Below are 18,537 nucleotides of genomic sequence, written 5' to 3'. Positions count from 1 at the left end.
GCCCACGGCCGGCTGGTTACGTGGCCCCCTCTCTCAGGCCCAGCGGTGCCTCAGCCCCGCTGGTGCCCATCGAGGAACTGGAGAACCCGGAGTTAATAGGCAAGGGCGGATTTGGCTCTGTCTTCCGGGCACATCACAGGAGTTGGGGCGTAGAAGTGGCGGTCAAGATCGTGAACTCGTGAGTGACCCGAGGTGGGGGTCTGGTCCGGGAGGCTGGGCCGGGGAGGAGGGGCCGCTGTGCCGCGGGGCGGGGCCTGAGGGCGGCGGGAAGGATCTCTCAGGCTCAGAGCTGACGGCACCCCTCTCCTGAGGGCAGGAGGGCCATATCCAGGGAGGTGAAGGCCATGTCCAGTCTGCGTAACACGAATGTGCTGCCCCTGCTGGGGGTCACCGGGAAGCTGGTGTGGGAGTACGTGTCTGGGCCGGCTCTGGTGACTCCATTCATGGAGAACGGCTCCCTGGCGGTGCTGCTACAGCCCCGTTGCCCTCGGCCCTGGCCGCTCCTCTGCCAGCTGCTGCAGGAGCTGGTGCTCGGGATGTGCTACCTGCACAGCCAGAACCCAGTGCTTCTCCACCGGGACCTCAAGCCCTCCAACGTCCTACTAGACTCAGAGCTGCACGCCAAGGTCAGCCCATCCCTCACCCAGCCCATCTTCTGGACCAAGTCCTGCCCCAGAGCTGCTCAACCCCATCCGCGGGACATAGGACCCGCATCTGCTGCAGCCCTGTCTCCTGAATACCCTCAGCATCTCCCTCTGGACACAGGGCTGCCCAGGTGTCAAGGCCCAGCCTGGAGCTCTGGCCCCTGCCACACCAGGTGATAGAGGCCTTGACCAACGTGGTCAGGTCCACAGGTCCACCCCACCGGGCCCTCCAAAGATCCGTGGCTGATCTAGCCCAGGAGACTCAGACCTCAACCCGGTGCTATGGAGAGGGGACCCAGACCTCCAACCAGAGGCCCACTGGTCCTACCCTTCCCCTAACCCTCCATACTGTCTTTACAAGGCTGGGCCTGCACTTTTGGGGGGAGGGGGGTAAGAAAAGCGTTCTGGGAGTTTCTTGGACCTGCCCATTCCCTATCTCCCCCTATTTATCTCCCTTTTCTTCCATCCCCTATCTCCTCGTTCTTATCTCCCTTTTGCAGGTGGCAGATTTTGGCCTGTCCACATTTCAGGGAGGCTCACAGTCAGGGGCAGGATCTGGGGAGTCAGGGTGCACCCCAGCCTACTTGGCCCCAGAACTGTTGGCTAATATAAACCAGAAAGCCTCCAGGGCCAGTGATGTCTACAGGTAAGGCACCCACTCCAAACATATATCCAAACATATATCCCCAATTTCTACACCTGTCTGGATCCTTCGAAGGGATGCTGTATGAAAAGGGATCTTGCCAGCAGTTGGGTCAGGCCTCAGCTTTGTGTCTACTGCAGCTTTGGGATCCTAACGTGGGCAGTGCTAGCCGGAAGAGAAGCTGAGAGTAAGACAGACTCTGGGATCCTTCACCTCAGGTGCCCCCCTCCCCTAAGCCCCCAGTCTCCCAATCTCCAAGCCCTCCTCCTCCTCCAGTTTACCTGCTCAGACTGCCCGACTCCCTCCTCACATCTCCTGCACTCCCCACCCCTTTCCATGATGGGGTAGACTTCATACTCTGAATGCCTTCTCTTCACACCCCCACCCCCACCCTATTAGTGCCCCAGACATCATTGGTGCGGGAAGCAGTGTGTGAGAGGCAGATCCGGCCCCCACTGACTGAGCTGCCCCCGTCTGGGCCTGAGACTCCCGGCTTGGAAGAACTGACAGATTTGATGCAGAAGTGCTGGAGCCATGAGCCCCAGAAGAGGCCTTCCTTCCAAGGTGTGCTGGCCATCCAGCTGGCAGTCGAGATAGGCCTGAATTTGTCAGCAGGGGCTTTTCCCCAGGAAAAGAAATTTTGTTCACCTGCCACCCACTCTGCCTTCTCTCTAGAATGCCGAATAAACACCAAGAAAGCCCTTGATCTGGTAAATAAAGGAGATGTGTCTGGGAGAAAGATGAATGCTGCAGTCTTCATGGTGAGTGCTCAACACCCCCATCCAGGAGCTGGGCAGGATGGCACAACGTGGCTCCCTTGGCAACTCAATGACCCCACTGACCACCATTCTCTAAGCTTTGACTATGGTCCCCCCTCTCTTCACCCCATCCCTGAGTTCCCAGGCAACAGACATGGACCCAACTCCCTTGGGTTTACTCCTGCTCTCCCACCTCCATGCCCAGCCAGCTCCCCATCCTTACAGGTGAAGGAGTTCCTTTCTGAGCACAGGGGCAGCAACAGCCCAGGCCTGGAAAGGACAGAAATAGACAGTCCTAGGGAAACCACAGGAAGCCATGACTCCTTGGTCTCTGAAATGATGAACCTGAATCTCGAGGGGTGCCCCAGCTCTGTTCCTGAAAAATGTACAAACCTTCTTGAGAGCATTGGGGTCCAGAGAGAGCAGGTTCCACCTGCCTGGACAGCAGAGACATCTTCAGATTCAACAGCCCGACCTCCTCAGACTCCAGAGACTTTACCTTTCAGAACCCAGAATCCCTGCCCCACCTCTGCTTGGACCCCAGGTCCTGGACCCCAAGGGAGTCAGGTGAGACACTGGCAGGACTACAGGATGCGCTGGGACTCCTGTGAATCCTGTCCGCTTGCCAGGGGACACTTGGGGCTGAGGGTGTCTGCCATAAGGGAATAGGCCCCAAGACAGGGAGCCTGAGAGCCTGTGTTGTTTGTAGGGGGCTGAGAGATGTGACACCAACTGGCCTCCCAGAGGGCCGGCACCAAATCTGGTACCAGGTACCCACTCTCCACTCCTTCCTTTCCCTGCTTAATTCTTCTACTAGCTTCTTCCTCAAGACCAAATACAGATCCCAGGTACTTGGGGAGGGGGAATGAGAAAGGGCTAGAGCCCACCTACCCCAGCCTTCTCATTTTGTAAATGAAGAAACTGACAGCCACGGAGGTCACACAGCAAAGCCAACCTGGCTCCTGAGCATTTGGACTTGCCCCAACACCAGCTCTGTGAACCTCTAAATTCCATTCCACTGTCGCTGTGTTGGTCCAGAGGGTCACCCATCAGAAAAGACCCAAATATCATCAATCCAATGGACTTGAGTTTGAGCAGACTCCCAGAGATAGTGAAAGACAGGGAAGCCTGGCGTAATGCAGTCCATGGGGTCACAAAGAGTCGGCCACGACTGAGTGATTGAACAACATCAGAGTCTCAGATGTTAGTTGCCACTCCTCTTTAGCTTCTGCAAACCCAATTCTGAAGGTGCAGCGTGAAGGGAAAGGCTGAAGACAGTCCGAGACCCCACACTTGCATTTCCCCAGGGTGAACACGAGGTGTCGCTGCCCCTCCATCCTGCTGCTCCTCCTTACTATAAATCTCCAGCCACTTAATCCTCCCAACATCTCCACTCTTTCTCTTAAAGGGCCATGGTTTCCTACCATCTTTAACTGCCAAGGAGTACAGATTGGAAACAACAACCGCCTGATTATACAAGGAGGAACTGCCTTATCCACGAAGGGCGTGGCGCCTGGGGGTGTGGATAGGGGCCCTCAGTGCACCCCTCAAGGAAGAAGTTCAAAAGAAGGACCGCAAGAACCTGAAGCCTGGAGTGGGCCATAGGACTGGTATCATAATAGCAAGAATTGAAGCAGCTTCTCAACTGCCTCCTGGACTTGAGGCTGCTAGCCTAGACTTTCTCTGAGGGCCATCAAGCCTTCACCTGAATTGTCTTTGTGGCCCCAGGAGACAATAAATGTGGAATTTTAACCAAAGCACCATGAAGGAGGCTAAAGCTTCAGCCAGGGGCAGGAAGAGACATGGATGAGAGATGGGGGAGCTGACATCGAGGGAATGGGAGGCACTGTGGTTTCTCTGTGTGGCCAGAGTGGGATGCTGAGGGTTGTGGGTGGGCAATGTTGTGGCACACAAGGTCAGGGCCGTGCTGGCGGTGGGGGCAGGAAGGAATCCTGGCTCCTGGGGCAGCTCTAATCTCAGGGCAGAGCACTTCCTGTAGAGCAGGCAAGACCCCACCCTAAACCAAACCCTGAGGATACAGGCTAAGGTCCTGCCACCACCTTTTCTTCTGAGCTGTAGACACTTGGCAGTAGAGTCCTGGGGAGGGCGCTCTCCCTGGGAATTCTCAGACCCCAGCACATCTTTGCCCTGCATGATGCCCCTAGGCTCTCTCATAGGTCAGCCCCCATACTACCACCTCCCTCCCCCACATATATTCACGCACACATTGCTTCCATGGACACACTGGAAACCTTTGATTCTCAGCTGGTATTTGGGAGTGGACAGCAATGGCTCCATGAAGCTACACGCAGATGTGCCCCTCCCATGGAGCTGGACACCACTGGAGTATAGACCGCTCAGACGTGGCCACAGCACTGCCATCCAGGCTGGAGGGGCAGGGAAGGATTGCCTCTCATCTGGACCTAGACCCTGGTCCCCCTGTGCCACCATGCTTTTCTTCCCCACATCCTTGCCAGCTTTTGCTCCAGCCCACCCTCAGTCTCCCCACACCCAAGGTTTGGGGCCCATTTTGACATTTAACACTTGGTACAGCCCACACCACCCCTTGCATCTCTCCCGCGGTCTACATTCCCATTCCTTGAGGGGAACAGATGTGGGGAGGCTGTGGTGTCAGGAGAGACAATCAGAGTCGGGGAGGAAGCGGGAGTGCCGAGCATGGCTAGGGCACAGGAAGGGCCGGGCCATCCCATCGGGGAAGTAGGAGGGGGCTGAGGTGCCTGGAGGGAAGCGCCTGCTGCCCTGGGCTCAGAGCTACTAACCTAGCAGCACGCTGACTCCATAACGGTGCCCCAGAGTTACTTGGTTCAGCTGCAGCAGCATCGCGGCCGTGAGTTGGGGGGAAAAGGAGCGGGGGGCTGGGGCTCCTTTGCTTTAACCCTAAATCCTGTGCCCCTGGCTTTTGCCTGAGCACCTCTGCAGTCTGGGTTTGAGGGTCGACATCAAACGAGTGGGGAGTCCCCTCACTGCCAGCTGGAAGAAGGCTGGGAGGCCCAGAGAGTACCTGGAAGGAGATGGGATTGCCGTGAGCTTGGGAGGTCTGGGAGCAAGTGGCGTGGTCCTGGTGAGAAGGGCACAGTTGGGGCTGGTCTGGGCCTCAGACAGTAACTCACCCTGGCCCTCCTCAGCCCCAGGGGTCCACCCCCAGGCAGTGTGGCGCAGGGCCTGGCGAGACCATGGCCCGCCTCTTCAGTCCACGGCAGCCCCCCAGCGAAGACCTCTTCTACGAGACCTACTACAGCCTGAGCCAGCAGTACCCACTGCTGCTGCTGCTGCTGCTGATCGTGCTCTTGGGGCTCCTGGCGCTGCTCCCTGTGGCCTGGGCAAGTGGCAGGGTGAGCAGGGGAGCGGAGGAGGGCTCTGGTGCAGGTGTCCTTGAGGACTTCGGGACAGGCACTGCCTCCAGGGCATTTTCAGGGTTGGGATTAGTGGGTCTTCTTTTCGATGTGTTTTCTTTGCTGGGACCCAGGAAGCAAGTGCTGGACCTTGCTAAGAGCTGCAGTGACCCTGCACAAGTCACTGCCTCTCAGGGCACAGCTCTGGGTCTATGCAAGGAGACAGCTGGCCCCTCGATGCTTCTAATTTTTCTGTGGGTCTGACCAATCTTACCCGTGCCTGTGATCTGCTGGTCCTAGGATTAATCCAACGCCGGGTTTTCCGGTTTTCCAGGGGGGAAATTACACTGGGCCCCATGGGAATCTGTTTCCTGGTTTTCTTTCCCTCTTCGGGGGCTGTGCCACAGTTGTACCCAGAGACTCCCAGAAAGCACTTTCCATCCTGCTCTCATTTAGTCCCCAGATAACCTATTTCCAGTTTCTTTTGTGGGGGAAAAGGGCTCTTCAGTTCCATTTCTGGAAATATCCTGCTGCATGTTTTCTTTCCACATTTCGGAGGCAAGGTGGGAAACCCACTGGATGAGACCAGTGGTCCTCCTCCAAGTCCAGGAAGAGGTGGGGACAAACGGTGGAGCCTGGGAACGGGGTGGTGCTTCTGCACCTTGAGGAATGGGGAGATCCAGCTCCTAAGCAGGCAAGGGAGTTTCTCGGTGTCCCCCTGCCAAAGCACTGGGAGGTGGGGACAGGTTGAAACTCCAAGTCTCAGGCCCCTGGCAGGGAATTTCCCAAGCCAGTTGGCCTGATTGGATACACTCATGCTAAGTCCCTCTGTGAGCTAGAATTTTTCACTTCCTTTGGGATTCCAGGGGTGGGGTGGGGGTGGGAGGGGTGCTACAGTTCCTATCTGACAGATGAAAAACCTGAGGCTCGGAAAGGACATAGATTCACAAGCAGCCAATATGAGGTTGGAGCAAGGTCTTCTGGGTACATGGTCCAGGTTCCGTCGCCCTGCAGTATGCAAGTGAGATAGTGAGTTGAATCACAGGAGACTGCTGGCTCTGTTGATTAAAAACAGATTATTCGCATTTTCGTGTATTTCAATCTAATGTGAAAGACAAGTGGAGGCGCTTTGCTCACTGCTGTCTGCTCCTCCTCTTCTTGGATAAGCTCCCCAAACCCCACATTCCAATCTCGCCTCATGTTCCCCCTCCCCACCAGGAGCTGGCCGCAGACCCAGCCTTCCTGACCACTGTGCTGTGCGCTCTGGGTGGCTTCTCACTGCTGCTGGTCCTGGCTTCCCGGGAGCAGCGACTGCAGCGCTGGACGCGTCCCCTGTCAGGCCTCGTGTGGGCAGCACTGCTTGCACTAGGCCACAGCTTCCTGTTCACTGGGGGCGTGGTGAGCGCCTGGGACCAGGTGAGCAGGTGGAGCAGGGCAATGGGGATTCCTAGGCCTCAAACATGCACCCAGGCCTGGAGGAGCAGCATAAGCTTGCAGCTTCCCGTGCCTCTCTCCCCTAGGTGTCCTTTTTCCTCTTTGTCATCTTCACTGTGTATGCCATGTTGCCCTTGGACATGCGGGACGCCATCACCGCGGGTGTCACCTCCTCACTCTCACACTTGCTGGTCCTTGGGCTGTATCTTGGGCCTCAGCCCGACTCTCGGCCGGCGCTGCTGCCACAGGTGAGCACACAGGAAGCACAGGCTGCATCCGGGGCTGGCTCTGCTGGGCGCTGCTTGCTTCCTCTGGGCGTTCACCAGCTGTTTTGTTGAGCTGACTCCATGGCAGGGCTCAGGGTTGAAACAGACTTGGTGGAGCTGGTCCACAGTGCCAGCGCGATGCCTGCAAACGCCAGAAGAGGGCTCTGGCCCCCAGGGAAGGGAGTTCGCCAGGGGACCAGGGTGATGGGGACAGATGTGGATAACAGAACCTTCACAGAGAATGTAAAAATTAGAGCTTGAGTAGTTTCCTGCTGCCGCGTGGGCGGGGATGGTGGAGAGGTATTCTGGCAGAAGGGTTCTAGGCCTAAGAGGCTATGTTGGTGCAGCAACCAAGGGTCTGGATGGGGTGGCGGGATGAGGGAGAAGAGCCCCCTACAGACTCCACAATGCGGCACCCGTTGCCTCGAAATACTCTTAACTGTAGAGTCCTCCCTGCCATCTCGGTTAGCCCCCCGCCCCCACCCCGGGGTGCCGCGTTGCCTGAGACTGACGCTCCCCGCAGCTGGCTGCAAACGCGGTGCTGTTCCTGTGCGGGAACGCGGCCGGAGCCTATCACAAGGCGCTGATGGAGCGCGCGCTGCGCGCCACGTTCCGGGAGGCGCTTAGTTCCCTGCACTCGCGGCGGAGACTGGACACCGAGAAGAAGCATCAGGTTCTCCGGGCCAGGAGGCCGAGCGGGGCTGGGGCTCGGAGAGGGGAGTTGTTTGAGTCACACAACCGAGCTCCGGAGACTGAATGACTTTAGGCGGGTCACTTGACCTGTTTCTTCCTTTATAAAATACAGCTATTGTCTACCTTGGAAGGCTGCTGTGAGGTTCAAAAAACCTGAATCTTGTGAAAGCACTTTAGAGCTTTATGATATTAAACGAAGGGCTCTAATTCCTGTGTTGGTGCTGGAAGTTTAATCCCTAACATCGATCAGTGCAGGGCAGAGCTGGAGCCGGGCTGTGGGCAGTGGGAAGGACCTGGGCCATGGCTCTGGTGAACACCTCTGGGGCTGGGGGAATCTGTGGGCTCCTAGGAGTTTGAGGGGGTGGGGTTCCTGGCTTTAGGGAGTGGGGTGAGGGTTGGTGCTCATAGTTGCCTCCCTCAGGAACACCTTCTCTTGTCCATCCTTCCTGCCTACCTGGCCCGAGAGATGAAGGAGGAGATCATGGCACGGCTGCAGGCTGGACAGGGGGCACGGCCAGAGAGCACCAACAACTTCCACAGCCTCTATGTCAAGAGGCACCAGGGAGTCAGGTATGAAGGATGGCCAGAGGGGAGGGGGTGTGGGCTGAGACCCCAGCCCCACTGATGCTGTCTCCCCTGCCCAGCGTGCTGTATGCTGACATCGTGGGCTTCACGAGACTGGCCAGTGAGTGCTCCCCTAAGGAGTTGGTGCTTATGCTCAACGAGCTCTTTGGCAAGTTCGACCAAATCGCCAAGGTCAGAGGGGGCTTCCTTCCCCACCTTCAAACTCCCCACCCTGGAGAGACCCTGCCAGGGAAAGTCCTGCCTTATAAGATCCCTGTCCCACTTCCAAGCTCACGTGGGCTCCCAGATACTCCACTGCAGTAGGAAACCCTCTCAAACATCCCCAGGTATGGAACTACTCACAGCACACCTCAGACTTGGAGGGATCTTTCAACATCCTCGCAGATGTCCCAACCACAACACCCCCAAACAGGCTCTGAGTCCCAGCACAGGTGTCTCTGGACACCACAACCAAATCTAGATGGATTTTTCTGATGCACTAATGTTAGGAGGCCCTTCCAAGGGAAATCTCTGCCCTCTGCATCCTCAGCTTAGCTACCTTGTCAGTCCCCAGGGATGCCCCCAAGGAATTTAATCTTGGGTGTCCTCCCAAAAAAACCCCTCAATCCTGAGATGACTTTCATATGCTCAAATCTGGATACACCCTACATGTGCCAAAGCTGGAGAGATTCACAAACATCCCAACTCTTCAGATGCCCTTCTGAGAAAGACAGCCACATACAAAACCTCAGCCAGCCCCATATCAAGCTGAGGGAGGCCCTAGATCTGATCTCGACACTCTCAACCTCAGAAGTTCTTCAGGGCTACCACATTTGCTCCCACTTGTCCCAGCTCCTTCCTGCCTCTTCTGGCTGCTAACCAGCTGCCGCCACCCCCTGCACACCCTTCCCCTAGGAGCACGAATGCATGCGGATCAAGATCCTAGGAGACTGTTACTACTGTGTCTCCGGCCTGCCGCTCTCACTGCCTGACCACGCCATCAACTGTGTGCGCATGGGGCTGGACATGTGCCGGGCCATCAGGTCAGCTGGGGGGGGCAGGATGGATGTGCAGAGGAGCAGGCAGGATGGTGGAAGTCCTCCTGGAAAGAGGGAAGGGTACAGTACACCATGGGTAGGGCTGAAGTCAGCATTCAGACTGTTCTCTACACATCTCGCTCAGGAAACTTCGGGCAGCCACAGGCGTGGATATCAACATGCGTGTGGGCGTGCACTCAGGCAGCGTGCTCTGCGGGGTCATCGGGCTACAGAAATGGCAGTATGATGTCTGGTCCCATGACGTCACTCTGGCCAACCACATGGAGGCGAGTGGAGTGCCAGGGTGAGAGCTGGGGCTCCAGGAGGCTATAGCGAAAGACCCATCAGGCCTCCCACATGCCTGGTTTTTATAGTTCTTTAAAATGAGAGTGTTCTCAAGTGGGGCTCAGGGAGATCCTGGGGACAGGAAGGGGAGCTGGGAGACACCTCCTGTAGCACAGGATCTTGCTGGAAGTCATACCTCCAGGAATGATCCTCGAAAGAAATGAGAAATTTGGAATCCCTCCCTCCTGACTCCCCCTGCCCTCTTCTTCCAGACGAGTACATATCACAGGGGCTACGCTGGCCCTGCTGGCCGGGGCTTATGCTGTGGAGGATGCAGCCATGGAACACCGGGACCCATACCTTCGGGAGCTAGGGGAGCCGACCTACCTGGTCATCGACCCCTGGGTAAGAACCCAGCCTGGACCCCATGACCTGGCCCACCCCGACATCCACAGCCAATGAGCCTGATCTCGTCCATGCCAGAGATTGAGCTCCTGGGTCCTGATGTGTGTATCACGAGGGAGGGGACACAAGCCTTAAAGGAGTGTGGGGAGAATGGGGAAGTCAAGTCAACGTGATCTTGACTCTCAGCCCTCATATGGCCCAGGCTGCAGAGGAGGACGAGAAGGGTACTGCAGGAGGGTTGCTGTCCTCTCTTGAGGGCTCCAAGATGCGTCCATCACTGCTGATGACCCGCTACCTGGAGTCCTGGGGTGCAGCCAAGCCTTTCGCCCACCTGAGCCACGTGGAGAGCCCTGTGTCCACATCTACCCCTCTCCCGGTACGTGCAACTCCTTCATGAGCCCAGCACTTAACATCAACCCACCCCCGTGGCCCACTTCCAGCCCTTCCTGCCCCCTCCACCAGTGAGTCACTTGATGACATCCCAAGGTCCTGAACTGTCTGGTCACCCCAGTCACTGGTTCAGGACCTTCCTTGCCCTTCTTTCCAGAGAAAGGACAAAGATGACTTCCCTCTGAGCTGAGTTCAGAGAAGACTCAAGACCCCATAGACTCCGTGCCCATTGCTCCCCGGCCTCCATTCAGGAAGCCCTTCCCCTGGAACCATACTCCCTCCTAACTCTGAGGCCCATGTTACACACCCCTTCTCACCAGGAAATGGGTCTGTTTAGCTCAGACCGCACGCTCTCTTCTTCAGTCCCTACTGGGACCAGGACAGTGGGGGCCAATCACTCGTTGCCCCCACTCTCCAGCACTTGTACACAGATAAGATGAAGTGAAAGTGAAAATCTCTCATGGGCTTGAAGAAGGAAGTAACAATGAGTGGGCAGCATTGGGGAGAGGACAGGGAGACTGGCCTACCCCTTGTCTGGAGAAAGCTAGGGCAGGATGTTACTGATCTATGCAAAACACTTCAACGTAATGAGTGATTCATCATCTGCCGGGAAAGCCTGCATCTCCCCCACAGGCTCTTGGTACTTGATGACGAGTGGCCTGAACCCCCTCATGCAGGGACCCAGGCCATGTCCCTAAAGGCTTGCCCTGGGATTCGATTCTTCAGCCTCTTCTCCTCCATTGTACCCCATCTTCCCGAAAACTGTTCAGCATTCCTAGCCACTTGTCCACAGATCTTCCCAGAATCTTCTCAGCAAGGTAGACCTGCTTGGATTTATGGGGCAACTCCAGAGTACCCTTTCTGTGTCCCATCCCCCCTCCTCTCCCATCCAACAGGAAAGCAGACCAGAGATCAGTGAGCAGTGGGGTGCGGGGAGGGGTGGAGGACCTTGGCAGCAATGGCTCAGTGGCTGAGTGCCTCAGCGTGGGGAAGGGGAGAGGTCAGAATGCTATGCTGGCAGGATGGAGAGGAAGGAAGGACCCAAGACCCAGTGACTATTGCAGGATGAGGCCGCCTGCTGGGGGTAGGAGAGAAGGGGGCTTGCCCAGGGGCTGTAAGACGGTGTTGAGTGCAGTCCTCATCCATCATGGTGGGGATGCCTCCTCAGAACCCTGCCAGATCTCCCTAAATCCTTCACTGTCATGCAGGCTGATAAGTGTTAGGGCAGAGTGGCAACCCCTTATTCTAAGGTATCTTTCAATGCGGGACCACACCAGCCCAGAAACTCCCTTCTCAGTTCCTGACGTTCCAGGGTCTCATTTAAATGTTAGGGATCCTGAGAATCACACTTGGATTACTATTAAACAATGTGGAACTGTGGGGTGACTGGGCAGTGTTTGTGTGGTGGCTACCATCCATCCATATCTATTCCTTCTACAATCTTTCATTACCTACTATGTGGCATGCACTAGGGTAGTTCTTGAAAAGACAGAAATGAATGAGATAGTTCCCCGCCTTTAAATAATTTATAGGCATAGGCGAGGGCAGGAGGTAGTTTGATAAAAGTTAGACTCAGGTGTAGATGTATAGATGGTTCCATGCCTAAAACATCTCTCAATCACTCTGTTTCTCCCTCTCTGCTCCTCTCACGTACACAGGGTTTTGGTTTGTGGGCCAAACCCACAGGGTGGCCCCGCTGTGACCTGTTTTCTTCACGTGAGCCAGGGGAGTGGGGAAAAATGATCACCCTACATCTTGCCACAGGTAGTGGCTGTGGCACTTCACCTCCTTCCTTGGTACTCATCCTCAGTTGCATGCTGAATCTCACATCTCTGCACACATTGCATATTCCTTTTGGTGCAGAAGAGAATGACCTCAACCAGGTTTCTCTTCCTCTTCCCCATTCTTTTCCATTTTTGGTTCTCTCCCCTACCACCTCCCAGCTCAGCCTGATCATCATGAAAGGGCAGAGGAGATTCAAAGTGTTCTGCATTGCCATTCCAGTTTCAACCAACAGATATTTTTTTGGCATGGGGTTATGGGCAAGTCACTGCCTTTGGAATCTGTTGCAGCCCTTAGGGAAGATGAGACACAAGAAATCACAGCCATCAAGCCTACAGAAGATCCAGGGTTGCCTCTTAAGTGATAGAAACTATGAGGAAATCAGAGGGCATATAGATTCTCAGAGTCTGAAAGGCCAGAAAGAAGCTTGAAGAAATAAATGTGGTTTGTGGGCAGGTGGGATTTGGTAGAGATGGAAATGGAGAGAGAAATGGTGATGTGTATATAGAGAGATAAAGATAAAGATAGAAAGGGAGAGAGAGAGAGTTGAGTCAGATGCTCAAGTCAAGGCCTGTGCAAATTTGAAATGCCTCGCTGCAGAGAGGCTCCACCATGGTGAAGGATGCTCACTGTCTTTCATCTTCCTCCATCCCTGTGTTCTCCGTGCAGGAGAAGGCCCTGTCTTCCTTCAGCCCCCAGTGGAGCCTGGACCGGTGAGGTGGTCTGAGCAAATTTGAGTGGGATTGTCCCTGCGACCAACTTCCATCCTCCCTCAGGGGCTGCTCCTGCTTTGCCCAGATGCTTTTGAGGGTCTTCCTGGTGACAGGCTGGGCTCTCACTGTGCAGGAGCCGTACCATGAGGGGACCTGATGAGGAACTAGACACTGGGGATGCCAAGTTCTTCCAGGTCATCGAACAGCTCAATTCTCAGAAGTATGGAGATCTGAAGAGGGCTGGGAGGGCTGGAGGCCAGGGCTCGGGTGGTAGAGGAGGGACAGTGCTTCCTCTGCCCAGAAATGAAGGGAAAACCTTCCCAGCTCTAGCCTTTCCACTCACCTGACCACGCCCCACCCCCCACCCCCCGCCCCTTCCTCTTCCGGGCTTACTGCCCCCCACCTCCCATCAGACAATGGAAACAGTCAAAGGACTTCAATCCACTGACACTGTACTTCAGAGAGAAGGAGATGGAGAAAGAGGTAGGCTGGGAGATGGCACCAGAGGACTTCCCAACCTCAGTTTCTCTGCCTTGGGGAGGGGCAGGCCCTGTGGTCCCACCTCCTTTTCCCAGTTCTGGGCAGTTTGTGACCTTGAAGGGGTGAAGGGCTCGTACTAGTCCTTTGGATTTCTGGTTGGTGATGAGAGGAAGGAGGACAGCTCCTTGGAGAACCGGTAGGGGCTTCCTGGGTCAGAACTGGAGGGTGGGACAGTGAGTCTGGGGCCCACTCCTTGCTCAGGATTGACACCTTCAAGGTGATGGGCAGCACTGGTGCTGACCCCTCCCCATCCCTTGCAGTATCGGCTCTCTGCACTCCCCGCCTTCAAATACTATGCAGCCTGTACCTTCCTGGTTTTTCTCTCCAACTTCATTATCCAGATGCTGGTGACAAACAGGTGAGCGACCCCTAGACAAAGGAAGCCCTGATTCTCCAAAAGAGATCCCCTGGCTCTTCCAGACCCCTAACCCACACTTTCTTCCCTTACTCACTTCCCCTCGGCTCAGGGCACTGAACCACAGAGGAAATGGAAATACTTGTCGTGGGAAACCAGTAATCCTAGCCCTCATCTCATTGTCTTACGTCCTGTGCACTTTCTGCATACCCCCAAGCATTTTCACGTGTCTATCTCCCTGTTCTAACAACAGTCCCACGAGATTCGGATTTCTTTTGTTTCCATTAAGAAATCCAAATCTCACAGCATATGAGCTTAGAGAGTAGGTCCCCACTCCTAGTTCGCTGCTAGGAAGGGTGAGGACTCATTCAGAACTCAGCCAGGTGAAAGAACTTTGGCCCGAAAGCCCAGAGACCAGTCTGATGCAGCCTCGGCCACTCTCATGAGCCCCCTTCCCTTCAGAAATTGTCCCTGGGTTATCCCAGTACTGTCCAAGACCCTGCAGCTTTCCCAGGTCATCAGTATGTAATGTCTTTCATCTGCCCAGGCTTCAGCAGCAGCCAGTTCAGATCCCCAGGACCGCTTTTCCCTGTGTCTCCCACCCAGACTGCAGGATGTCTTCCCAGCACACAGAAAGCCTCTTCTGGCTCTTCAAGGCCTCATTCTTGTCTCTCTGTAGGCCTCCAGCTCTGACCATCACCTATGGCATCACCTTCCTCCTCTTCTTCCTCCTCCTCTTCGTCTGCTTCTCAGAGCACCTGATGGTGAGGTGGGCTTAGGGGCAGAGTGGTGAGCTGGGGCCCCGACCATGACCTGGCCCGTAGTGGATGCTCCAGCTGCATGGCTAAGATTCACATGCTCCTTCCACAGAAGTGTGTCTTGAAAGGCCCCAAGATGCTGCACTGGCTACCCACCCTGTCTGTCCTGGTGGCCACACGGCCAGGACTGCGAGTGGCTCTGGGCACCGCTACCATCCTGCTCGTCTTCGTCATGGCCATTACCAGTCTGGTGAGAGAGAAGGGGCCCTATGCACCCCCATCAGGCCATGCTGGACCTTCCAGATGCTGAAAGAGGACCCTTGGATTTGGGAGAACAGCTGGACTAAGGCCAGGGGATACTGGAAATGTTGGACAAGTATAAATGAAAATTACAGTCATGCACAGCCTACCACCTGGGCATAATTATCATTAATAACACTTTGGTGGACATCCTTCCTATCTTTTTTTCTATGTAGGCAGCTTTCCTTACTTACCTTGAAAATGAAAATAGTATTAGTCACTCAGTTGTGTCCAACTCTCTGTGACCCCATGGACTATAGCCTGCTAGGCTCCTCTATCCATGGGATTCTCCTGGCAAGAATACTGAAGTGGGTTGCCATTCCTTTCTCTAGAGGATCTTCCCAACCCAGGGATTGAACCTGGGTCTCCCAAATTGCAGGCAGTCTCTTTACCGTCTGAGCCACCAGGGAAGCCCTACCTTACACAATTATGATTTTGAAAGCTGAGTTTGGCAGGTTTTTTAGAACTTAGAATCATTCCTAGAATTCTATCCCTGAAAAACACTTTAGGAATCATCCCCCAACCAAGTTACAAAACCAGAAGCTGAGGCCCAGAGAGATTATGTGGTTGGCGAAAGATCACACAGTGATCTTGGATCGTGGATCTTTTGATCCATGACGGTGCTCATGACACCCACTCCCCCAATCCCTGCTCACTCCCAGCAAGGACCCCAGCACCGAGACTCCCTCACCAACCAGGGAGGATAGCAAGATCTGCCACTTTGGCAGAGTCTGGCCCCAACTCACCCTTGGGTCAGCTGAAACCCAGATGAAGTCACCATCATGCCCAAGCAGCTGCCTGCTGCCTCAGCTCCTTGTCTCCCGCAGGTCTTCTTACCAGCAACATCAGCCTGCCCTTTTCAGGCTCCCAATATGTCCTCCATGGCTTCCAACCTCTCCTGGGAGCTCCCTGGGTCCCTGCCTCTCATCAGCATCCCAGTGAGTGTCCCCCACAGCCCTGAACGTCCCTCCCCCACTCCATCCTGCGGACAGAGACAGACACAAGTCCCACTCGGTGTGTGTTTGTGTGGCTGTCACCTCTGCCCCTCCTTGATGGGACAGGAGCCCTGGGGTGTCCCTCGCCCCTGCCCGTGGGACAGGCCCCACCTCCTGACCGCCCTGCCTGGCCCCACAGTACTCCATGCACTGCTGCGTGTTGGGCTTCCTCTCCTGCTCCCTCTTCCTGCACATGAGCTTTGAGCTGAAGCTGCTGCTGCTCCTGCTGTGGCTGACGGCCTCCTGCTCCATCTTCCTGCACTCCCACGCCTGGTTGTCCGACTGCCTCATCGCCCGCCTCTACCTGGGCACCTTGGACTCCAGGTGCGCATGGCCGCTGCACAGAGGGGCCCAGGCTGGGATGGGACAGAGCAGAACTGTCCGCATCTCTCTGCCTGAACCACCCACAGGGCAAAGAGAGAGGGAGGCAGAGGGTTACATGGGAGCTGGTGCAGGAAGTGATAGGGAAGCCATGGGACAACGCTTATCTGTGGCCTCCTCAGGCCAGGGGTGCTGAAGGAGCCCAAACTGATGGGAGCAGTCTCCTTCTTCATCTTCTTCTTCACCCTCCTAGTCCTGGCTCGGCAGGTAAGTCTCCCAGCTCACCACTCCAGGGCCTCCCTAGGAAGGGTGAGGCAGGGTCCCCATATATGTGACTTAGTCCCTCTCACCCTTTCCCTTAATTTCACATTTCCAGGGGCGAACCCAAATGGTCTGTCCATTGGCAGCTTAAAGTGAAATTTCCTGCTCCCTTTCTTTGCTCCCTAAGGGGTGTGCCCTTAAATCCTCCCCTCCACCCCTCTCTCCCACCCCAATCTAGGAAAATCATGTTTAAGAAAAATCCTCCACCCCTACTGCCCTCCCTCATTTGAATCTAGATTTGAGGCAGTCTCCCTGGGCAGAGTTGCACCTTAAGCTTTTCTCTAAACTGGGGGTATGGTGTGGTTTTAAGCATCATGTGTGAGGGGTGAATGCTCAGAAGCCGGGCCCTCCTGTACCGTGCCTCCCCATGGCCCGCTATGACCCTCCACAGAACGAATATTACTGCCGCCTGGACTTTCTGTGGAAGAAGAAGCTGAGGCAAGAGCAGGAGGAGACAGAGACAATGGAGAACCTGACTCGGCTGCTCTTGGAGAACGTGCTCCCTGCGCACGTGGCCCCCCAGTTCATTGGTCAGAATCGGCGCAATGAGGTGACTCCCCATCCCCAGCTCCTGAGCCCCAGAGGACGAGAGCCTTGGCTTGGCCCATCTTGTCTGGACTCCTGCCTGACGGGTTGGGCAGCCACCCAAGCCCCCATGCCTGTCAGGGGCCTCCGTTTTCACAAGTTCTTAGGCTCTGTCTTTGGTGAGCACAGTCTCTGCCTCCCAAGGTCTTACTGGGAAGGAGTGTCCTCTCTGATGGCTGCTCCCTACCCTTCAAAAGCCTCATGGAGTGTCAGTGGGAACTGTGTGAAGGACATAGTCCTCCCATCCCTCTACCCCTTCACTGTCCACTTTGGTAGCCATTAGCCCCAGTGTGGCCATTCTTTAAAATAGAAGATTCAGTTCCTTGGTCATGCTGGCCCCGTTTCAAGTGTTCCACAGCTGCTTTGGCCAGTGGCCACCATATAGAGCAGCGCAGCCAACAGAACATTTCCATCACCACAGAAACTTCCGCTGGGTGATGCTGCTCTAGACTCTTCTTTTCCCTACTATTGCTTTTTTTTTTTTTTTTTAGTTTGAATAGCAAAATTTATTTCTCAGAGTTCTGGAGGCTATTAGTGCTTCATTTTATCTTCCAAAGTGTAGCTATCTTTGTAAGCTGACTTAACACTTTTCAGCAATAAGATATAAAGATAATTCCCATGGATATGATCCTCGTTCCAAAAGAGACTCCCTTCACGTTGCCGTGAGGTGATCTTGACTCCGAACTTCTCTCTTTCCTGGAATCACAGTGAGACCCAATCTTTAACTCCTGCGTCACATCCCTGGAGCAACCTGACCCTACCCCTCTGCTTCCTTCCTGATCTTTCTTAAACTGAGGGGGAGGAGTGTGGACACAGGGAGGAGGAGCCATACAGACCCAGAATGGGGAAGAACAGGGCATAGCCCCTCATGGCAGCCCCCTGCCCCCCCCAGGACCTCTACCACCAGTCCTATGAGTGTGTGTGTGTCCTCTTCGCTTCGGTCCCAGACTTCAAGGAGTTCTACTCTGAATCCAGCATCAACCATGAGGGGCTAGAGTGTCTGCGGCTGCTCAATGAGATAATCGCTGATTTTGATGAGGTGACAGCTCCAAGGGTCACCCCCAGACCCTATGTCCTGGATTCTAGAATTTCCCACCAGGCCCTCCTTCCACTTCACTCTCCTGGCCAGGAGGACCATCCTCCCCTCCCCAGCCCTCCGGCTCCTCCTCTGATCCCCCAGCTCTGCCCTCCCCAGCAACTCTGCTCACTGCGACTCTCGCCCTGCCACCATCCCTGACCCCACAACTGGTCCTTTAGCTTCCAAAAGCCTGGGGCTGGGCTTCTGGGAGAGAGCCAGAGAGACTGGGGACACAGCCTCCTTTCTGCACAGCTGCTCTCCAAGCCCAAGTTCAGTGGGGTGGAGAAGATCAAAACTATCTGCAGCACCTACATGGC

At 55.4% G+C, this 18,537-nt stretch overlaps 2 protein-coding genes across 8 annotated transcripts in view; both read left to right on the top strand.

The window, feature by feature from the left end:
- RIPK3 (receptor-interacting serine-threonine kinase 3) overlaps nt 1–4,420 on the top strand; it is a 4,835-nt gene extending 415 nt beyond the window's left edge. The window contains exons 2-10 of one of the 4 annotated variants that reach the window (XM_010831360.1): nt 38–178; nt 317–626; nt 1,145–1,290; nt 1,428–1,474; nt 1,687–1,851; nt 1,963–2,048; nt 2,271–2,612; nt 2,755–2,815; nt 3,454–4,420. In XM_010831360.1, coding sequence (XP_010829662.1) covers nt 38–178; nt 317–626; nt 1,145–1,290; nt 1,428–1,474; nt 1,687–1,851; nt 1,963–2,048; nt 2,271–2,612; nt 2,755–2,815; nt 3,454–3,650 — 1,495 coding nt within the window. In that variant the 3' untranslated portion in view covers nt 3,651–4,420. Of the gene's footprint in view, nt 1–37; nt 179–316; nt 627–1,144; nt 1,291–1,427; nt 1,506–1,686; nt 1,852–1,962; nt 2,053–2,270; nt 2,613–2,754; nt 2,816–3,453 lie in introns of those variants that run through there. The other 3 variants (XM_010831361.1, XM_010831362.1, XR_824461.1) reach the window with 3 other exon arrangements.
- A 232-nt stretch (nt 4,421–4,652) lies between these two features.
- ADCY4 (adenylate cyclase 4) overlaps nt 4,653–18,537 on the top strand; it is a 16,681-nt gene continuing 2,796 nt past the window's right edge. For 3 of the 4 annotated variants that reach the window (XR_824459.1, XM_010831356.1, XM_010831355.1), the window contains exons 1-23: nt 4,653–4,893; nt 5,192–5,398; nt 6,617–6,814; nt 6,919–7,080; nt 7,622–7,771; nt 8,213–8,361; nt 8,436–8,547; nt 9,271–9,398; nt 9,538–9,696; nt 9,950–10,082; nt 10,285–10,458; nt 12,924–12,967; nt 13,101–13,187; nt 13,381–13,450; nt 13,768–13,865; nt 14,542–14,626; nt 14,733–14,870; nt 15,748–15,858; nt 16,055–16,239; nt 16,419–16,503; nt 16,949–17,107; nt 18,035–18,181; nt 18,473–18,534. Coding sequence is in view for 3 of the 4 variants with exons in the window: in XM_010831356.1 (XP_010829658.1) it covers nt 5,240–5,398; nt 6,617–6,814; nt 6,919–7,080; nt 7,622–7,771; nt 8,213–8,361; nt 8,436–8,547; nt 9,271–9,398; nt 9,538–9,696; nt 9,950–10,082; nt 10,285–10,458; nt 12,924–12,967; nt 13,101–13,187; nt 13,381–13,450; nt 13,768–13,865; nt 14,542–14,626; nt 14,733–14,870; nt 15,748–15,858; nt 16,055–16,239; nt 16,419–16,503; nt 16,949–17,107; nt 18,035–18,181; nt 18,473–18,534 (2,795 nt within the window). In the remaining variant the exon portion in view is untranslated. Of the gene's footprint in view, nt 4,894–5,191; nt 5,399–6,616; nt 6,815–6,918; nt 7,081–7,621; nt 7,772–8,212; nt 8,362–8,435; nt 8,548–9,270; nt 9,399–9,537; nt 9,697–9,949; nt 10,083–10,284; nt 10,459–12,923; nt 12,968–13,100; nt 13,188–13,380; nt 13,451–13,767; nt 13,866–14,541; nt 14,627–14,732; nt 14,871–15,747; nt 15,859–16,054; nt 16,240–16,418; nt 16,504–16,948; nt 17,108–18,034; nt 18,182–18,399; nt 18,535–18,537 lie in introns of all 4 variants that reach the window. The other variant, XM_010831357.1, reaches the window with a different exon arrangement.

Source organism: Bison bison, unplaced genomic scaffold, assembly GCF_000754665.1.
Source record: "Bison bison bison isolate TAMUID 2011002044 unplaced genomic scaffold, Bison_UMD1.0 scf7180017864526, whole genome shotgun sequence".
NCBI lineage: Eukaryota > Metazoa > Chordata > Mammalia > Artiodactyla > Bovidae > Bison > Bison bison.
Note: the sequence above shows the minus strand (reverse complement) of the source record. Positions and strands in the feature narration are given on the sequence as shown.